Source organism: Canis aureus, chromosome 5 (genome assembly GCF_053574225.1).
Source record: "Canis aureus isolate CA01 chromosome 5, VMU_Caureus_v.1.0, whole genome shotgun sequence".
Lineage (NCBI taxonomy): Eukaryota > Metazoa > Chordata > Mammalia > Carnivora > Canidae > Canis > Canis aureus.
The window spans coordinates 2,351,281-2,367,932 of record NC_135615.1 but is presented as its reverse complement, the minus strand read 5'-3'; the positions used below and the strand labels follow the sequence as shown (position 1 = coordinate 2,367,932).

The 16,652-nt window shown below is 40.8% G+C and overlaps 1 protein-coding gene across 24 annotated transcripts in view; it reads left to right on the top strand.

Moving 5' to 3' along the window:
• Positions 1–16,652, top strand: part of PARD3 (par-3 family cell polarity regulator) — a 648,392-nt gene that overhangs the window by 542,037 nt on the left and 89,703 nt on the right. Inside the window, exon 23 of one of the 24 annotated variants that reach the window (XM_077896598.1) lies at positions 13,136–13,203. The exons of 22 other annotated variants lie outside the window; for them this stretch is intronic. In XM_077896598.1, the coding sequence (XP_077752724.1) occupies positions 13,136–13,203 (68 nt within the window). Of the gene's footprint in view, positions 1–13,135; positions 13,204–14,413; positions 14,493–16,652 lie in introns of those variants that run through there. One more of the 24 variants, XM_077896599.1, reaches the window with a different exon arrangement.

Here is a 16,652-nt window from a genome sequence, read left to right as displayed (position 1 = left end):
CTGCTCGACTTGTTTCTGGCTGTTTGAGGTTGCGGTGCCCCTGATGGGACAGATCATAGGGCTTAAACTCTGTAGAAGCTTGCTTTCAAAAAGTATGGATTATTATAGCATCGAATCATTCATTCAATAACATTTTAGATAGTACTGGGCAAAGCAAAAGAAGCTCACATTGCTGAGGCGGCAAGAAGAGAATAGAAGTGATTTTTGAGGAGGACAAATCGAAGAGATTTACAGGTGATACTTAAAACCTAATGTCAAAACTAGGTGGCAGGCTGGGGTCATGCTTGGCGAGGAACTTTAAAACACCTGCAAACTAGAATTCTAACATCTCAGGAGGACTGCTAAATTAACAGAGAGATTTTCCACCCAGATCTCATTACCAGCCCTATTAAAACAATCCCCGTTGTACATTACACTACACCGTGGCACAGAAAATCACCTGGTGCATAAAGGTGTGCTTTGTTTCATAATTAGGGGGGACGCAGATCCCGGCTAACGTGAGGAGCTAATGGCATATTTCTTCAGGGTTCTTCCTCCTCTTTAATTAAGATCATGTACCATAAATAAATGGAACCAGTTTTTTTCTAGAATTCTTATTTTATTTCCGGGAATAGGATTTGTCATTATTTTGATTCTCAGTTTCCCAGGAAGTGTTGTACGTCGCTTGCTGCTGCCTTGCCCTCCCCACAGTTGGCAGATAAGCCTCCTAGGATTGCCTTGTGTGATTAACCTTGGAGAACAAGAGAGGCAGAGGTTATCTAGAAATCCAGAAGAAAGGTTACTAGATCCTTTCATTTTGACCTGTTTTAAATGAGCAAACCCAGCTGAGAAGGGGAACTAATAATTCCTAAACCTTCAGTGGATTCTGATTTTAGGTGAACATTGAAAATGGGTTCCTCCTCCTTCTCCAGGTCTCCAGCTACTCCTTTTGCCCATCCCCCTGGCATTTCCTATGGCAGGGACTCGAACTGCTTATGCAGTGCTGGTTGGTGGAGGTGGGAGCACCTGCTCGGGAGAGCCAAAGCGGGGTGAGAGCTTGGGCAGACAGCCAGAGCATCCCGGGCTGTCAGCTGGTCCAGTTCTGTGCTCTCCCCTCCCGAACTGGGTACACCGTGCAGCAGGCCCACCAGGAGCCACTTTTGTACCTGCTAGAAAAGGCACCCTTTCTTCAGGATTCAGTCTCCTCTCTCTGTGGCGTTTTATCAAAACAGGATTCTTTTCATTACCTGTCATACAGTTGTCAGCGCAGTCACACGTTGACATTGTCTGTGACGCAAATGGCGCCTACTTAATATGGCACATTGATGCACTGTGCAGCATGGGAGCTGGATGAGGAAAGGCTAGAGGAACTCTGAGAAAGGCTTCAGAATAAAAATCCTGGCTCTGCTGAGCACAGCACTTCCCTTCCAGGTGCCCCCCGCACGCCCCTCCCCTGCCCCACCCCACACACAGGGTGACATTAGTTTGTGTCTTCTCTGTTGTCAGAGTTTTCAGGAATCACTGCATGAAAAGAAAATTTTGATACTTGAATTATGAATTTTCCTTCTAGAGTACTCTTGAGTGGAGAATCACCTCAGGGTCTCACCTCCACTGACAATGACAGTTTCTTTTTAATACTTTTGCTGTTGATATTTCCAATGTCTGTTTTTGGGGTGTTACTCTGAGGGCTTTCCAAAGCAGGAACATCCCAGCTGGCCACCATTCTTTTGTAGATTAATAAAAGTTAGGTAACACATGATAAATGTCTGTCTTAAAATACTGAAATTCAGGCCCCCAACAGTGAAGCAAACTCTTATTTTGTCACCCGTGGACTAGCACACATTACCCCGAGCAGGGGCTCTGTGTGTTAGCTTCGGGTCTGGCATAAGGCCCCTGGAGACTAGAAGCTGGCAAGTAGCTTGTCTACCCCGTCCTCCCCTGCGGAAGGCCTTCCACACCGTGGGCCCTCAGTACATCATTACTGACTCTCACCACCTTGCTACTCATTACTTTTTAAGGCTCTTACTACTTGACACCAGCATTGACTTGACTTCTTCCAATCAGACTTTCCTCCCTTTCAATTGGAAATTTCTTTATTTTACTTTACTTCAATTTGCCAACATATAATAAAACACCCGGTGCTCATCACATTGCGTGCCCTCCTTATTGCCTGTCACCCAGTTACCCCCTCCCCCACTTGCAAATTTCTTAAATGTTTTATCACTTCTTTGAGTTCCCATTCAGCCCATATTTGGCATGGCTTCCTCACTATCTGGCCTTAGAAAATGTTGGGCTAGTTTAAGTTAAGTACAGGAGCCCTCAATTAATTTCCAAAAACAAAGACCTGATCTTAAAATATCTTTATGATCTGTCATTCCCAGATGCCACTGAGAACAAATTTGTTTTTTCCCATCCTGCCCTTTTTCTCCTTCTGCATCCCTGATCCTCCATGCCCTCCTCCCCCTCCTCCACCTCCCCCATGCCCTCTTCCCTCATCTCCATCCCCCATGCCCTTCCCCCTCATCTCCATCCTCCCTGCCCTCCTCCCCCTCCTCCACTTCCCCCATGCCCTCTGTGCCCCTCATCTCCATCCTCCATGCTCTCCTCCTCACCCTCATCTCCATTCTCCATGCCCTCCCCCCTCATCTCCATCCTCCCTGCCTTCCTCCTCCTCCTCCACTTCTCCTATGCCCTCTGCGCCCGTCATCTCCATCCCCCATGCCCTCCTCCCCCTCCTCCACTTCCTCCATGCCCTCCTCCCCCTCCTCCACTTCCCCCATGCCCTCTGCCCCCCTCATCTCCATCCCCCATACCCTCTCCCCATCTTCATCCTCTATGCCCTCTGCCCCTCTTGTCTCCATCCTCCATGCCCTCTTCCCTCATCCTCCATGCCCTCCCCCCCATCCACATCCTCCATGCTCTCTTCCCTCCTCTCTAGCCTCCATTTCCTTCTTCTCTAGTCCCATCCTCCATAAGGTGGGATCACATCCACCTCTCCATAAGGTGGGATCACATCACCTGTTTAACAGAATGACAGTGATAATAAATTGTTATTTCCAAAGGTTTACAGAGAAGTATTGAGACCAGTACAAGTGGAATGTGGAAAATGATTGGTCCCCTTCCTATTTTGATAATTCAAGGACAATATGAGCCAGAGCTGCAGGCAGTACAAGTACTTAGCACTCACTATCTTCCATGTGATGATGGTAGTATCTAACCCTGCCTGAGGGGGTGATGTCTCGAGGAGAGCCAGAATCTATGGGTTTCAGACTCTGATTTTCTTGCAGGAAATAGTTCCTAATCACCTATTCTGAGAAGTAAGAATGATGCTTTGGCGGATATTCATTTGAGGTTTCATAATTAAGGAAGCCATTTGTCCAAAATGTAGCTAAAGAAGAAACAAATATTTATTTAAAACAAATAGTTTATTTTTCTCAGAAGAATGCCAGTGCTGGAGGTGGGGATAGTTTAAAGAAGACATTAGCCCAGAACATATGAACCAAAGCAATTTCCTCTAAAGTGTAATTGGCTGTAGTGTTAATCTCTTTGTCCATAGTCAAGGAAATCACCATTATCATTTTCACATGTGAGGGAAGTCAGGCGTGCCTTGTTTACATTACTGCCATTTATAAAACATTTAAAATGGCTATTCTGCTGAATAAACATTCAAGAGTCTGAAGGATAAGCATATCACTTGAACTTCTTAAGACTAAACTTTCCAAACCATTTCCTGCCAGAGGGACCCAACAGTAAAATTGCAAACTCTGTGCCCTGAGATGAGATAGGCAGAATTAGATTAAGCAGCTTACTGTTGACATGTCTATTGATCTGGGTTCAGTGCAGTTTCCTGTCTCTGCCAGCAGTCAGATTGCTGTATACAATAACACAGTGGCCTGGTTTATGTGAAATTGGGGACTCCAAGCATCAATTACTCCAGGAAGGCAGTGGCACTGGGAGATAAGGTTAAGCTGCTTGCAGTGTTTAAGACTGCTAAAATCCAAGCAACGTATTTGCTGTCTAAAATGTTGCTTATAAATTTGACAGTGTTCCATTTATAAAATTTCCAAAGAGATCATCCAGTGTTATTCTCTGCAGGTAGTAGTACAAATAGCATTATGAATGCTTATTGTTAAAGCAGTGTAACCCACTTCTCAGTTTCATGCATATTTCTCAAATATCTGCATAAAGATATTGGATCGGGTGGCAGGACATCAAGAATGGTGGAGCCATCTTAGACCACAGGAGAGAATGTTGTTGATTTAAGAAATAAATGTCAGCCATTTGACTTGGATATTTTGTTTTCTCTTTTTCTGGGACCAACTGAATAGATTTAGTCAACTACATCCCTATATTTCTAATACCCACTAATACGTTTTTAGAGAGCACTTACCTTCCCTATACTAAATACTACGTCTTTATTGCAAAAAGCATCAAGACTACAGAAAAGTATAATGAAAATCACAGGTGTCATTACCCAATGATAATTATTTTGTTTTTGGATACATGTATCAAAGGTATTATTTTAAAATATGTGTCTCAGGGCACCTGGGTGGAGTGCAGAGTCTGCTTGAGATTCTCTCTCCCTTTCCTTCTGCCCCTCCTGCTCATGAGCTCTCTCGCTTTCTTAAATAAATAAATAAATCTTTTAAAAATAAAAGGTGTCTCCCCTTCCCCCCGCCATACACACACATGCACACATTTCTTTACTGAGCACTCATCTAGTTGTGAATATAATCTATTTTTATTTTCTTTGTTTATTCTTCTTTGTTAAAGGAGGTATCACTTTCCTTAGAAGATTCTTACCTCTTACCTTGCTTCAAACATTATAGACATTATAGAAAGAACAGAAACTGAGCCTTTATTTACATACTTCTGTAGAGAGTAACAGAAAAGCAATTTTTCACCCATAGAGGTGAGAATCTTGAAAGATTCTGGATGGGTCAGCCCTTTAGGTCTGTTCATACAGGTTTTTAAGTTTCGTACTTACAATGTAACTCCCTATTCCTATAAGAGATGTTCAGAGAGCAAATTCCATGCTTTCTGGTGAGACATATGTGCTATGAATCGGATAAAAGGATAAATTTTTGAAAGTGACATTTCAGCTTGCCTATCATGACACTGTATGTATTTTTCAATACACATTTGTCTCGGAAATATCTCCCTTACTTTATTACAGGTAGAAACAGAGTTTCATATAAAATGTAGGAAATCCCTTAAATACAGTGCTGATGAAAAGCAGACTTGGAAATTTGACAAGTCAGGGCACATTTGACTAATTTAATTGTATTTTCCAGGTTGACCTCCTGAGATTGGCACTATCCTCAATAAGGCTTTGCAACATTTACACCGTTCTTTTCCGTTTTATATCTTCTAAGAGTGATACAAAATGAATGTATTTAAAATGTATTTAGCATTTATTGACATAGTTTTAGGTTTTATCTTTTAATGAGATTTTAATTGGCTTTATTGCAGGATTTATGCAAGGTGCCTGGAATGCCAATAGGCAAGAGGGACCTAATAAGTAAAATGGGCCATTACAATTAATGCTAATATGACATCTGTTAGCAAAGCTAGTGGGCTAACTTCCTGACTGGGTCTGATATTTAAAGGAAACCAGGCCTCATCATTTTAGGTTTTTCAAGTTGCCTAGACTCTGAAATGCTGGAAACTCATGGCATCGTCTTCCTTTATTGAAAAGTCCTGGTTTTGTAAAGGTTTTAATTAACTTTGAAATACCACTTTCTGATATTAGACTTCTCCTGAGAAGGAGTTGTGAAAGGCCTCTCCATAGAGGATACTTTTAGGCATTCATTATATGACAGACAGTATAAACAGCTACACTCTCTTCCCCATTTATATAGTGGTGGTAGCAGTTGGAAGGGTAAACGGGAAGCTCATAAGCTGTTCTCTCCGTGTGAACAGGATAGGTGCCATCAACCCACACTGTGTGAAACTGAAGAGGTCTTTGTGGTCAATTTCTCCTGTCACTGATGACATGGAAGGAAGAATTACCAAATTTTTTTTGTAAGAATTGCATGTATCACCACATTAATAATGGACCAAAAAAAGTCAGTGATTGTTATCATCAAATGAAACAGTTCTAAAATGTGAGGTTGTGTTGACTGCTTCACTTTCTCCCCCTCTGAGCTACTGGGAGCTCATTCACCTTGCCCTCATCCCTGTTGTCTACATAACCATCTTATCTCTACTCCAGGATGATGAATCCTTGGAGGACCTCTTTACATCCCTCACAGAACCAAACCAAACAGGAGGCCATACACTTAGAATTCTCAGTAAACATTTATGTGATCATTGACTTGAGTCAAGTTAGGCCAGGAGGTTTTCTCGGCCTGGGTGGAATGTGGGGAATTGGGTTCATCTCACAGAAGATCTAGGGGAAGAGGATTGTAAAAGCCTAAGGTAGTATGATGAGCACAAGAGAAGCCACTGAAGTTTAAGGTTGATTTGATTAAAGGTGGAATAGAAGAGGAAAGACATTGGAAACCAAAGGACTTTTAGGATTTTTGTGAACTTGAGAGTTGGTAGAAGCATTGTTGACAATAAGACATCTTTTCTGGACTCTTCTAAGAGCTTCCTAATGGTTTTAGTCATGAGTTTCTCTTCTCTGCCATCCTCAGTATGGTCACACTCTTGAGTCATGCACAGCCTTTCTTAGCCTGTTAGCCTAAGGAATTGTATCCAGACATCACAAACTCTAACAGTGAAAGTGGGGCTCTCACCCCACTGTTGCAGCCTCGCCCCCAGAGTCCCTGTGAACTTTCCCACCGAGTCTCTATTCCACAAGGGGCTAAAGGACATACAAGGCATGTTCTTGGTCTTGTCTGCCTTCTGTTTTTAACATTTTATGGTTTTACATTGGAAATTATTTCCCTAAGTGAGGGTTGTTTCTGAATATCCTTAAAGTCCTCAGAACCCAGCAGGGTCTTCTCACTTCTACTGATGGAAGCAAAGCTGGGAGAAAGAAAGCAGAAAACAAAACTATGATGCTAATTTGGGCTAAGAGAGATTGCCACTAGGGATCAGGCTAGAACAATGTAAAAGTTGGAAGGCCACTTGGGGAGGTGTTGACAGCCACTAGATCCAGAAGAATGGGCTGAGATACCAGGACTTAAAATTCTGGTGTGAGTTTATTGAGATATTTTTTAAATGTATATTGGAGTTGTGGGAATGTAGGGAAATAAAAGTATGGGGGAAGAATGATAATTATGAGTGTCAGATTTCCCAGTATGGCTCAACAGATAGTATCTCAAATTCAGCTAGGATGATAGTGATTTGAGCACACTTAAGTGTAGTCCTAAGAACGGGAGGAATGGACAGAAACCTATATGAGGGAGCAAAGTACAGAGCAAAAATACATGGGAGCAAAAAAGAAAGATAGTCTAAGGCATTGTCAGATTCTAAATAAATAACATGCTACATGATATACCACAAAGTGGCCTTTCCTGTGGATGGAAAGGAGGAAATGTGGTATTCTCTGCTCTTTTTTTCTTATATCTGCCTCTCTCTCTCTCTCTCTCTCTCTCTCTCTTTTTTTTTTTTTTTTTTTTTTTTGCTTTGCCATTGTCTTCGCTCCTGTCTGGCTTACATTCCCTCTCCAGATTCTGAGCATTTCTGAGTGTACAGTCATTTCCCAGTATCATGACTCTGAACTTCAAGAGGAAAAGTGCACTTTGTAGGAGATGTCTGAGAAGAGAGGAAAGGGCCTGCCCATGCTTTGGGGTCCGATGAGCCAGACTGAGCCTAAATCTTTACTTAGCCATTTCCTGTCTTTAGAGCCTTAGACATGTTTTCATATCTGTTGGTTGGGGGCAGTTACAGTGACCTCAAAGGAATATAAGAATTAAGTGTCAAGGGAAGAGAATGAACATTTATCGGTACTTATAATATGCCAGTCAGAGCCAGAGGCCGAGGGCTGTGTATGCATTCTCTGTTCCCATGACAACCCAGTGAGGTAGGCCTGATTAAATGAGATGACACACGTAAAGATGTTCATAGGGAATAGCAAACAGGGCGTTGTCATCTCCTCCTAGAATTAGGGGGAGCTGAATCACAGCAGGGCAAGGCACCACACTCCTTACCACCACACTATGCTGGAAAATTAAGTCAAAAAGAAGTTGTTTTCGAGTGGCATTATGGGATGAATTGTAGTTTTCTTAGGGATCAGATGGTTGAGATCATCCCAGATCAGCGCGTGTCCTGGGAAATGAGTACAGGCTGTGGCCGTAATGGTGATGAGGTAGGGCACAGAGGTGAGGTCACTTCTGTTTCACAGTAAAGGCATCTTTTCAGGTAATAAGTTTCTGGGAATTAATATCTATTATGTCAGTCAAGAGAGAGCAGTAAATTATTTCCATTTCATGACACTGAGTGCCTTTCCTCCTTGTCTATAGGAACTAGAGCTTGTATATCTGGAACTAGAGCTGTTCCAGATGCTATGGAAGAAGAGGCTTCAATGCAGAGGTGGCATCCTATAAGAAATCTTTCCATCTCCACTGGTCTTATTTACATGCAAAATATCTGGGGCATTCCACCAATGAAAGAACAGTTCTGATTTATGTTAACATGTTACTGAGGAATTAAGCCACAAACCTTGATGAACAGAGGAGAGAAATAAAACCCAAATATAGATGACCCTTGAACAACACAGTTTGAACTTGTAGGTCCATTCATACATGGATGTTTTTGATACACTACTATAAATGTATTTTCCTTATGATGATATTACTGTATTCTTAGCTTTATAGTAAGAATACAGTATATCATCCATACAACATACAAAATGTGTGTTAATTGACTGTTTACGTTATTAGTAAGGCTTCTGGTCAGCAGTGGGCTATTAGTAGTTAAGATTTGGAGTACTCAAATCTTTTTAGCCACACAGAGGTCAGCGCCCCTAATTCCACATTGTTTAAGGGTCAGCTCTACTGGTATTTGTCCAATTTCTCTTCTCTCTCTCACCCGCAACAGAGACACACACATACACACACACATATGCACAACATGCACACACATGCATACCACATATGGGGACACGCAAACACAACCTATATTTATACTTATTGTGGTAACAGATGAAATATGCGAGATATTGTCTTAATGCTGGGAAATCCTTAGTCCTGGCCTTGCATTGAACACATATCACACAAAGGTGATACCGTGCAGATGCTCACAATTTGACAAATTTGAAAAAATCTTCCTATCCTTGCAATAGGTGGATAATTTTAGCAAGATACATGTTAAAAAATTCAATGAATCTAATCTCCACCAAGTAGGATTTTTGGTAACTCAGGGTGAAGTCTATGCACTAACGATAGATGAAGTGCCTGTTTTGGATTTCTGGCCATGAATATCTTACACACAACTTTGTGATAAAAATTATTATGTTAGTGATAATAATAGCTAATGTTTTATGAAGTGCTTTCTCTTACAAGAAGTTGCATACGTTTCCTCCTTTCATTTTCACAGCATCTCTGTGAAGTGGGCACTTTTTTGGAAAACCACTTTACATACAGAGTTTACAGAGACAGAGAAGTGACTCTGCCAAGCTCACAGAGCTCCTAAGTGGTGTGGTAGCATTTGAACCCGTGTATCTCTGACTCCAGTGTCTTTGCTCTTGTTTGGAAAACTGAATTGAGAAATACTTTCCCTGTTTATAAAAGATGTTAAATTTTGAGTCCCTGGGTAGTTCCTCCCCATTAATATTTAACATTCACTTTAATATTATTTCACTAAAAACAGAATCAGCAATGCTTTTCTTCTCAGAACGCTTCCTTGCCCAGGCTTTGACACTGGCACTGATAATGTTTCTGTGATTTCTACCCTTCTTTCTTTCATTTCTAGAATATTTAATAGCATGATATTAAGAGAAGTAATATTGAGTCCTCTGGGATCCTGACAACCAAATAGTCGTCCATCTAAATATTATGCAAGACATTTGATGAGAAGATGTTTCCTGTGAAATGAAGTTTGTTTCTCATTAAAACAGCCATTGCATTCATATGTTGTTCATCTCTTATGACCCAAGAAATGGAGTTTAAAGGAATCAGGGATTCTTAGGTGACTGAAGGGAAAAGAATAGTCTCCCCCTCCCTGTTAATTTTAAGTGACAGGATTAAAGTTTGTTTTGTCTTACTTTTTTTTTTTTCAAAATATGTGAAAATTTAGTGTGCGTTAAACTAAACACACTAATTTGAGTGGTTATCCTCAAATATATTACTTTTCTTCTTTGGCCAAGATATTCATACCTATTAGGCAAGTACATTTCTGAAAATTTAAGAAACTGGAGTTTTTTAAGTTCTTAAAGAAGTTCTAACAGGTCTGTTTTTTATAGAGGTTTCAAACATTCCGTATTCGCTGAAAAATCGATGACTGTCAATATCTGTAAGGTCCTCAGGGAGTGTGTCCTGAGCCCTGTGGTAGCTACAGAGCAACCAGGGGGTCCTGGAGGTCTGTGTGTGAGGCTCTAGCGTGGCTGATGAGGAAGTATCATGTGGGTAAAGGCCTGATTGCTAGGGCCACAGCTCCTGCTTGCTGCTCTGTTCCCCCTCAGAAGAAGAATACAAGGGAAGCAGCATGCCATGCATCACACATTCCTGTCACCACCTTTAGTGCAACTCCTCCCTGCCTTACCCATCATCTTTGATCCTGTGTATGGTGAGATTCACAAGAAATCAGCTATAGATGCACCTGTGCCATGAGGTGCGCTAGCTTAGTAAACAGCCTTGTTAAAAATGTATTTAGGGGCCCTAGCATCCCCCAGTGGTGGTGTTGGCAAGGTTTTTGAAGATAGAAGACAGGGGGATGTCATTAGTAATATTAGATGAGAGCTCACTAGTATTGCTGTTCTCATCTTGAACAACTGAATGAATAGTCACGCAAAACCTCTGTGGTTCAGTTCGGCGTCCTGCATTGGGGCCATCTACAGGCAATCTCCACTTATGGGTCATCCTTATTGTCAGTTACTTTTCTTTACTAAAATACTTTTTTAATGAATGCTTTTATTTGCACTTTAGAGAATGGCTCATTATTCCTGATTTGACTTGTGTCCATGACAGAGAGTGAATTTTTTAAAAAAATGTTACATAGTAAGAAGAAAAGTAAATCTTCTGTTCATGGCTATGTCTCTAAAAAATGCAATTCTGCTGACTTATAGCTAAAAGCAGCTCATTAATTAGCAGAAGTACTTACAATTGTTTTACACCATAGAGAATATTTATGTATTGAAAAATTGGAGAAGTAAGTGCTATGCATGAGAATCCCAGGCATATTTTGTCCAGAGAGAGCTCATTACCTTTTTGTCTCTTATTTAAAAAGTTAGGTCATTGCCTCTTTTGACATAAAATTTCTACTTTCTTAAAAAGGACAAGGGGCACACTTTTTTTTTTTTTAATCAGTCATTCAGACTTTTCTAATACAGCTTCAGTGTTCACTCTAAAGGGAATTTAAATCACCTTTAGAACTAGAATTATACTGGTTCTTTTTATTTCAGGTTGGAATTGAGAAATTTAAAATGAAACCCTTTTGATAAATATCAATTGAGGATTCCCATAAGGTTTACTGTGTGTCTTTATTAGTGTGTATTTGGGGGGATTTATACAAAAAAGGGGGATCATCTTTTTTGGTAAAAGAAAGGTGGTCTGTACATTTAAACCCTTCAGTGACCACACAGGCCTTATCTGGTAACTAGCTTTGCCCCCAGTAAATGAAACTCAATCCGTGGTGTCCCAGCAGCCATGACCTCTGACTCTGACACTGCCTCTGAGGACCAGGGGCCAGTTGTTCTCCACTTTGGAAATGCCTTTACCAGGGACCCCATGGCTGGGGTTTCCCTTTTGCTACCCACTGATTTGTGTACATTAAATCAGTTTGCAGGGCATCTGCTACATCCTCCAGCAGTTAGTGTAAGATTGCTTATTGAAAAACACTTGTTTTGTGCTTATTTTTATTTAATGTGCTTTTTTTTAACCCAAGAGTTGCAAAATAACCATTTGAATGGGAGATAATCAGAAGACTGAATCTTAATGAATCATGAGTCTTGCTATAAGATAAAGAGGGAATATATTTTATTAGTAAACTGCAGGTATAGGATTAATAAGTCTTGTTTATCCAATTAAATTATAAACAGGGTGATATCATCCACCCCACACTCACCAAATACACCGAGTAGGATACCTGCTGTCAGGCACACACCATGACAGATAGTGGCTTAATGCTGGGCACAAAGGGAGTGACATCTACATGCCCATTGGTTGATGAACCTCCTACAGTCCAATATTGAGCCTTTTGAATTATAGGGTGGTGCCACTATTTTTTTCTGATTGTTTTCAAGAGAACTCACTCCAGAAACATACAAATAGGACAAGACCGGGATGGAATAGGAGCTTGACAAATCTCAATAGCACAGGAAGGGCATAACGGGGGCCATAGGAGGTCACTCAAGGCAAAAGTCACCTACTTCCTATCTACTGACAGTGCTGAGTTTGCTGGAACATTGTCATGGTGCCCTAATAGTGACATCTTTAATTCTCGTTTCATACCCCAGCATAGCACAGATCTGTGATGCGGAGCCAGGGGGGATGGGGCTCCTGTCCAGCCAGCTCACTGTTCCTTTTACTTGCTGTCTCTGTGCCATGATACCTGGCATAGGGCTTGCTCCCTGTCACCCAGCAGCCTGCTCTCACATTTGCTTTTGGACCCTTCACCCCTCTCTCTCTCTTTTTTGCACAAGAATGAAGTAAGAGTCCAGTGAAATATGTATGTGATTGACTGTCAGTGTGTCCCTGAGCAGGGGTTTCCACCTCCCTGCCCGCACGCTGGTCCTCAGCCATGACGCATCCCTCACATGCCAGCCCAGGGGTGCGGGGCTCTCTCCAAAGCATGCACCACCATGTGCTCCCTCCTCCCACTTGAGAGAGCTCCAGCAAGAACAAGCCAGAGAATGCTTGGGACCTGTTACATTTCCTGGGCCCTAGGTGAGGTTGAAAAAGTGGGAGCCAGGGAAACTGCGTCAGGACAGGAGTCCTTGCATTTCTTCAAGACTTGGTCTCTTTCCTTCCTTGCCCCCACATTAACCTTCTCTCTCTCTCTCTCTCTCTCTCTCACCCTCTTTCTCTGCCCTCTCACCTCACTTCTTTAGGGCTTGGCATCCTTCTCCAAAGTCCAAGCCCATCTGCCTGCCTTTGTGTCTGCCGTCTCACCAGAATCGTATGTAATTACAGTTCATGGATTTACTTTTGAAAATTGATCATGAGAATAGAGTTGGAAGAGTATATTTACAAAATTTTTTAAATGCTACAAAAGATTTGAATACTTTGTTCATTTCTTTTCTAATACATTGAAAAGTTTTTCCTCATTATACCTGGCTAGTTTAGCATTTTAAGAGAGTTTAGGTCAGCAGAGGAGTATTTTAAAATTGAGTTCAGATATCAGTATAAACAGATTAGGCAAGTTCAGCAAGCCGGTGTCAAAGATCTCAGCTCCTGCTGATTCTTACCTGAAAGTTCCAATGACTCCAGCATCAGACATCTCCTTGTTGAGAAATACAAAATCAAATATTTTTTCCATCATTAAATATATAACACATCTAATTGATTTCACTGGAGCCCTGAGGTTGCTGTTGACAAAATGTGTTTATGATGCAAATGTGAGGTGTGTTATTTTTCTTTTTTTTTTTCTTTGAGATTATTGTCCCCAGATTCATTATGCTTTGCATTTGTCGTAATGATGCTGGTACAATTGTTTTGCTTAATTATGGTTGACTGTCTAAAGCTACCTTTCCCTTGAGTCATTGAAATTGTTATTGGAGTTCTTTAATATGATTATAAAAATTAATATGCTTGTAATTAGATGCAAGAGAAGCGAATCCAAAGTTTGCTAAACAATTGTTCTGTTTATGAAGAAAAACCTTAGGCTGGCTAATGTCCACATCAAAAAAAGTAATTGGAAAATTCAGATTCTCTTCTAACATTCATTGAAGAAATAACATGTTACTATCATTGAAATCAATACTTTCGATAAATGTTGATGTATTTTGCTTTCCACTTACCTTCCATTTTCTAAGTGAGATCTAGGCTTAGTCAATACATTTGCTGTCCAGAATCCTCTAACCAAGGGATGGAATTAGAACTCCAATTCATGAGTGTTGTAACTCTAATCGAGCTGCCACCAACTTTAATCAGAACATGAGAAACCTCTTGAACTCTTCTTCAGAGTAGACCAGACATCTCCCAAACTTCTCTTGCATATGAACACAACATATTCACATCATCCCTTTTTAATAACTTGATGACATTTTCTACTGTAGCAAACCTTGTCATTGAATATAGCAGAACTCATAGAACGTGGGCAGTGATTTCTCTGGCTCTGCGAACACTCACTTCACGTTGACGTGTTTTGCTGTTATATCTCTTGGTAGGGGCAGAATGAAACCGAGCTGTCTTTTACATTGTACCCACCCCGAAAATGACCTTGAGAATTAAACTGTCATGGTGTCTTGGCACAAGCAGAGAGAGAAACTGGACGTGTGCGCTGGTGCTGAAGCTGGCAGCAGGGCTCGGGTGCTGGGGAAGGTGACACCAGCAAAAGGTAGCCATGCCCACTGGGTTGCGTTCAAATACAGACCTCAGTGGATTCAAGCTCTGGATCCTCGGAATGCCAGACAGGCTCAACTACTGCCAGCTCAGATGGCCATTGTCACTGAGCAGATTTGCTAATTTTATTTTTTTCTAGGTCTAAGCTACTTGTCTTTCATGTGTGAATAACAATAAGAGAAATAGATCCATGTGTTGTGCCTTAAATATTACCAGGAAAGTAACATATTAAACACATACTTAGACCTACTTTCCTTTTTCTTCTGCTATTCAACTAAGGATAAACTCATAAAAAGAATGGGTTCTACAATGTGATTTGATTGTATCAATGCGTATAAGGAATGCCACAGTACGCCAAAACGTCACTTGAAATGAAAGGAACAACAAGAGGTTTGTTTTACTGAGTTTTCAGATATATTGGGAAGTAGTTTGGCCACTGGCCCTGACCCTGGTTCTGGATCTGCTGTGTGAAGGCACTTAGCTTCTCTGTGCCTCTGTCTTATTCTTCGTTTTTATATAATGCAATGTTTGGACAAGAAGTGATGCTTTCTTCTTCCAAATAATGGATCTCAATCTTAGTAAGCTCTTCATACCTCTCACCCATAAGATGGAGAAAGGATGTGTAATGAATATGCTTGAAAGGTCTTTATACTGTGTTAGAAGATCTCTGATCCTTCTCTCCAAACACTATGATGTTCTGGGCTGGGGATCCTGCCCTTTAGCTTTGTCTCCCTAGTACTCAGCACACGTATCAGCATAAGTAAGCACTCAGCACTCAGTTGCTAAGGGAAACCCCACTTCTTCCGCTTTGGTTTTTAGAGTGATGAAAGCTCCGTTTCCTGATTGTGGGATACTTACATGAGTCTCTTAATAGAGTAAATTTCATTCTTTAAAAATTGATTATTTTTATTTATGTTTTTTTTCAAGTAGGCTCTACACCCAGCATGGAGCCCAGCACAGGGCTTGAACTCACGACTCCGAGATCAAGACCTGAGTTGAGATCATGAGTCAGACGCTCAACCAACTGAGCTCCTCAGGCACCACTAATTCATTATTCTTATTCATTTTATCTTTAAATCCATTTTTGATGTATTAAAATGCATTTTGCTTTTAAAATTGGTTTTTAAGTGAATTCATTTGGTTTTTAAATTATTTTTTAGATTTATTTTTATTTTTAATTCATTTTACCTCTGGATTTTTTTTTTTTTTTAAGATTTTATTTATTTATTCACGAGAGACAGAGAGAGAGGCAAAGACATAGGCAGAGAGAGAAGGAGACTCCCTATGGGGAGCCCAATGCGGCACTGGATCCTAGAATCCCGGGATCACAACCTGAAGCAAAGACAGATATTCAACCACTGAGCCACCCAGGTGCCTCTTTATCGCTGGATTTTATTTTTGTTTAATCTCTTGGTGCATTAAAATTCATTTCATTTTTGCATGATAGAATTGACATTTTTTTTGGTGTACAGCTCAATGGATATTAATATAGAGCCTACAAAAACTCAGTTTTACTCTACATTGATTTAAAGTTAAAATTAAAAAAAAAAAAAAAAAAAAAAAAAAAACCCAAACTCTCCTTTTGAAAGAGTCATGGTCAACACTCTGAAGAGATGAACCAGCAGGTGGAATTTTTTTCTCCAAAATATCTTTGCCCTCGTAATAGAAGTGACTTTCCATTTCTTTTCATCTTTAATTATATTTCCCTTTGGTCTTCCAATAATTTCCTTAAATGAACTTTTATATGTGCTGAGATAAGCATCTTCCTCTGTTATAAAATACTGTTTTTAAATAAGGAGAGAATACCTATTTTCTTCCAAGAAGGTTCTCCCAGTGGAAATAGGACTTATCAGTGTTTCCTGAGAAGCAGCTGCTAACAAGAATGTCAGGGAGTTGTGTTCATGCGGGGTCATGTGTGCCACACACTGCTGGCTGCATGACACGAGGTCCTCTACTTCATCTTGCAGCTCCTTTGGTGTGGACAAGTGTCTGTCCTTCTTTGACCAATGAGCACTGAGAGGCTTGGGGCAGTTGCCTCGTACATTGAGGACAGAGCTGGGCTCT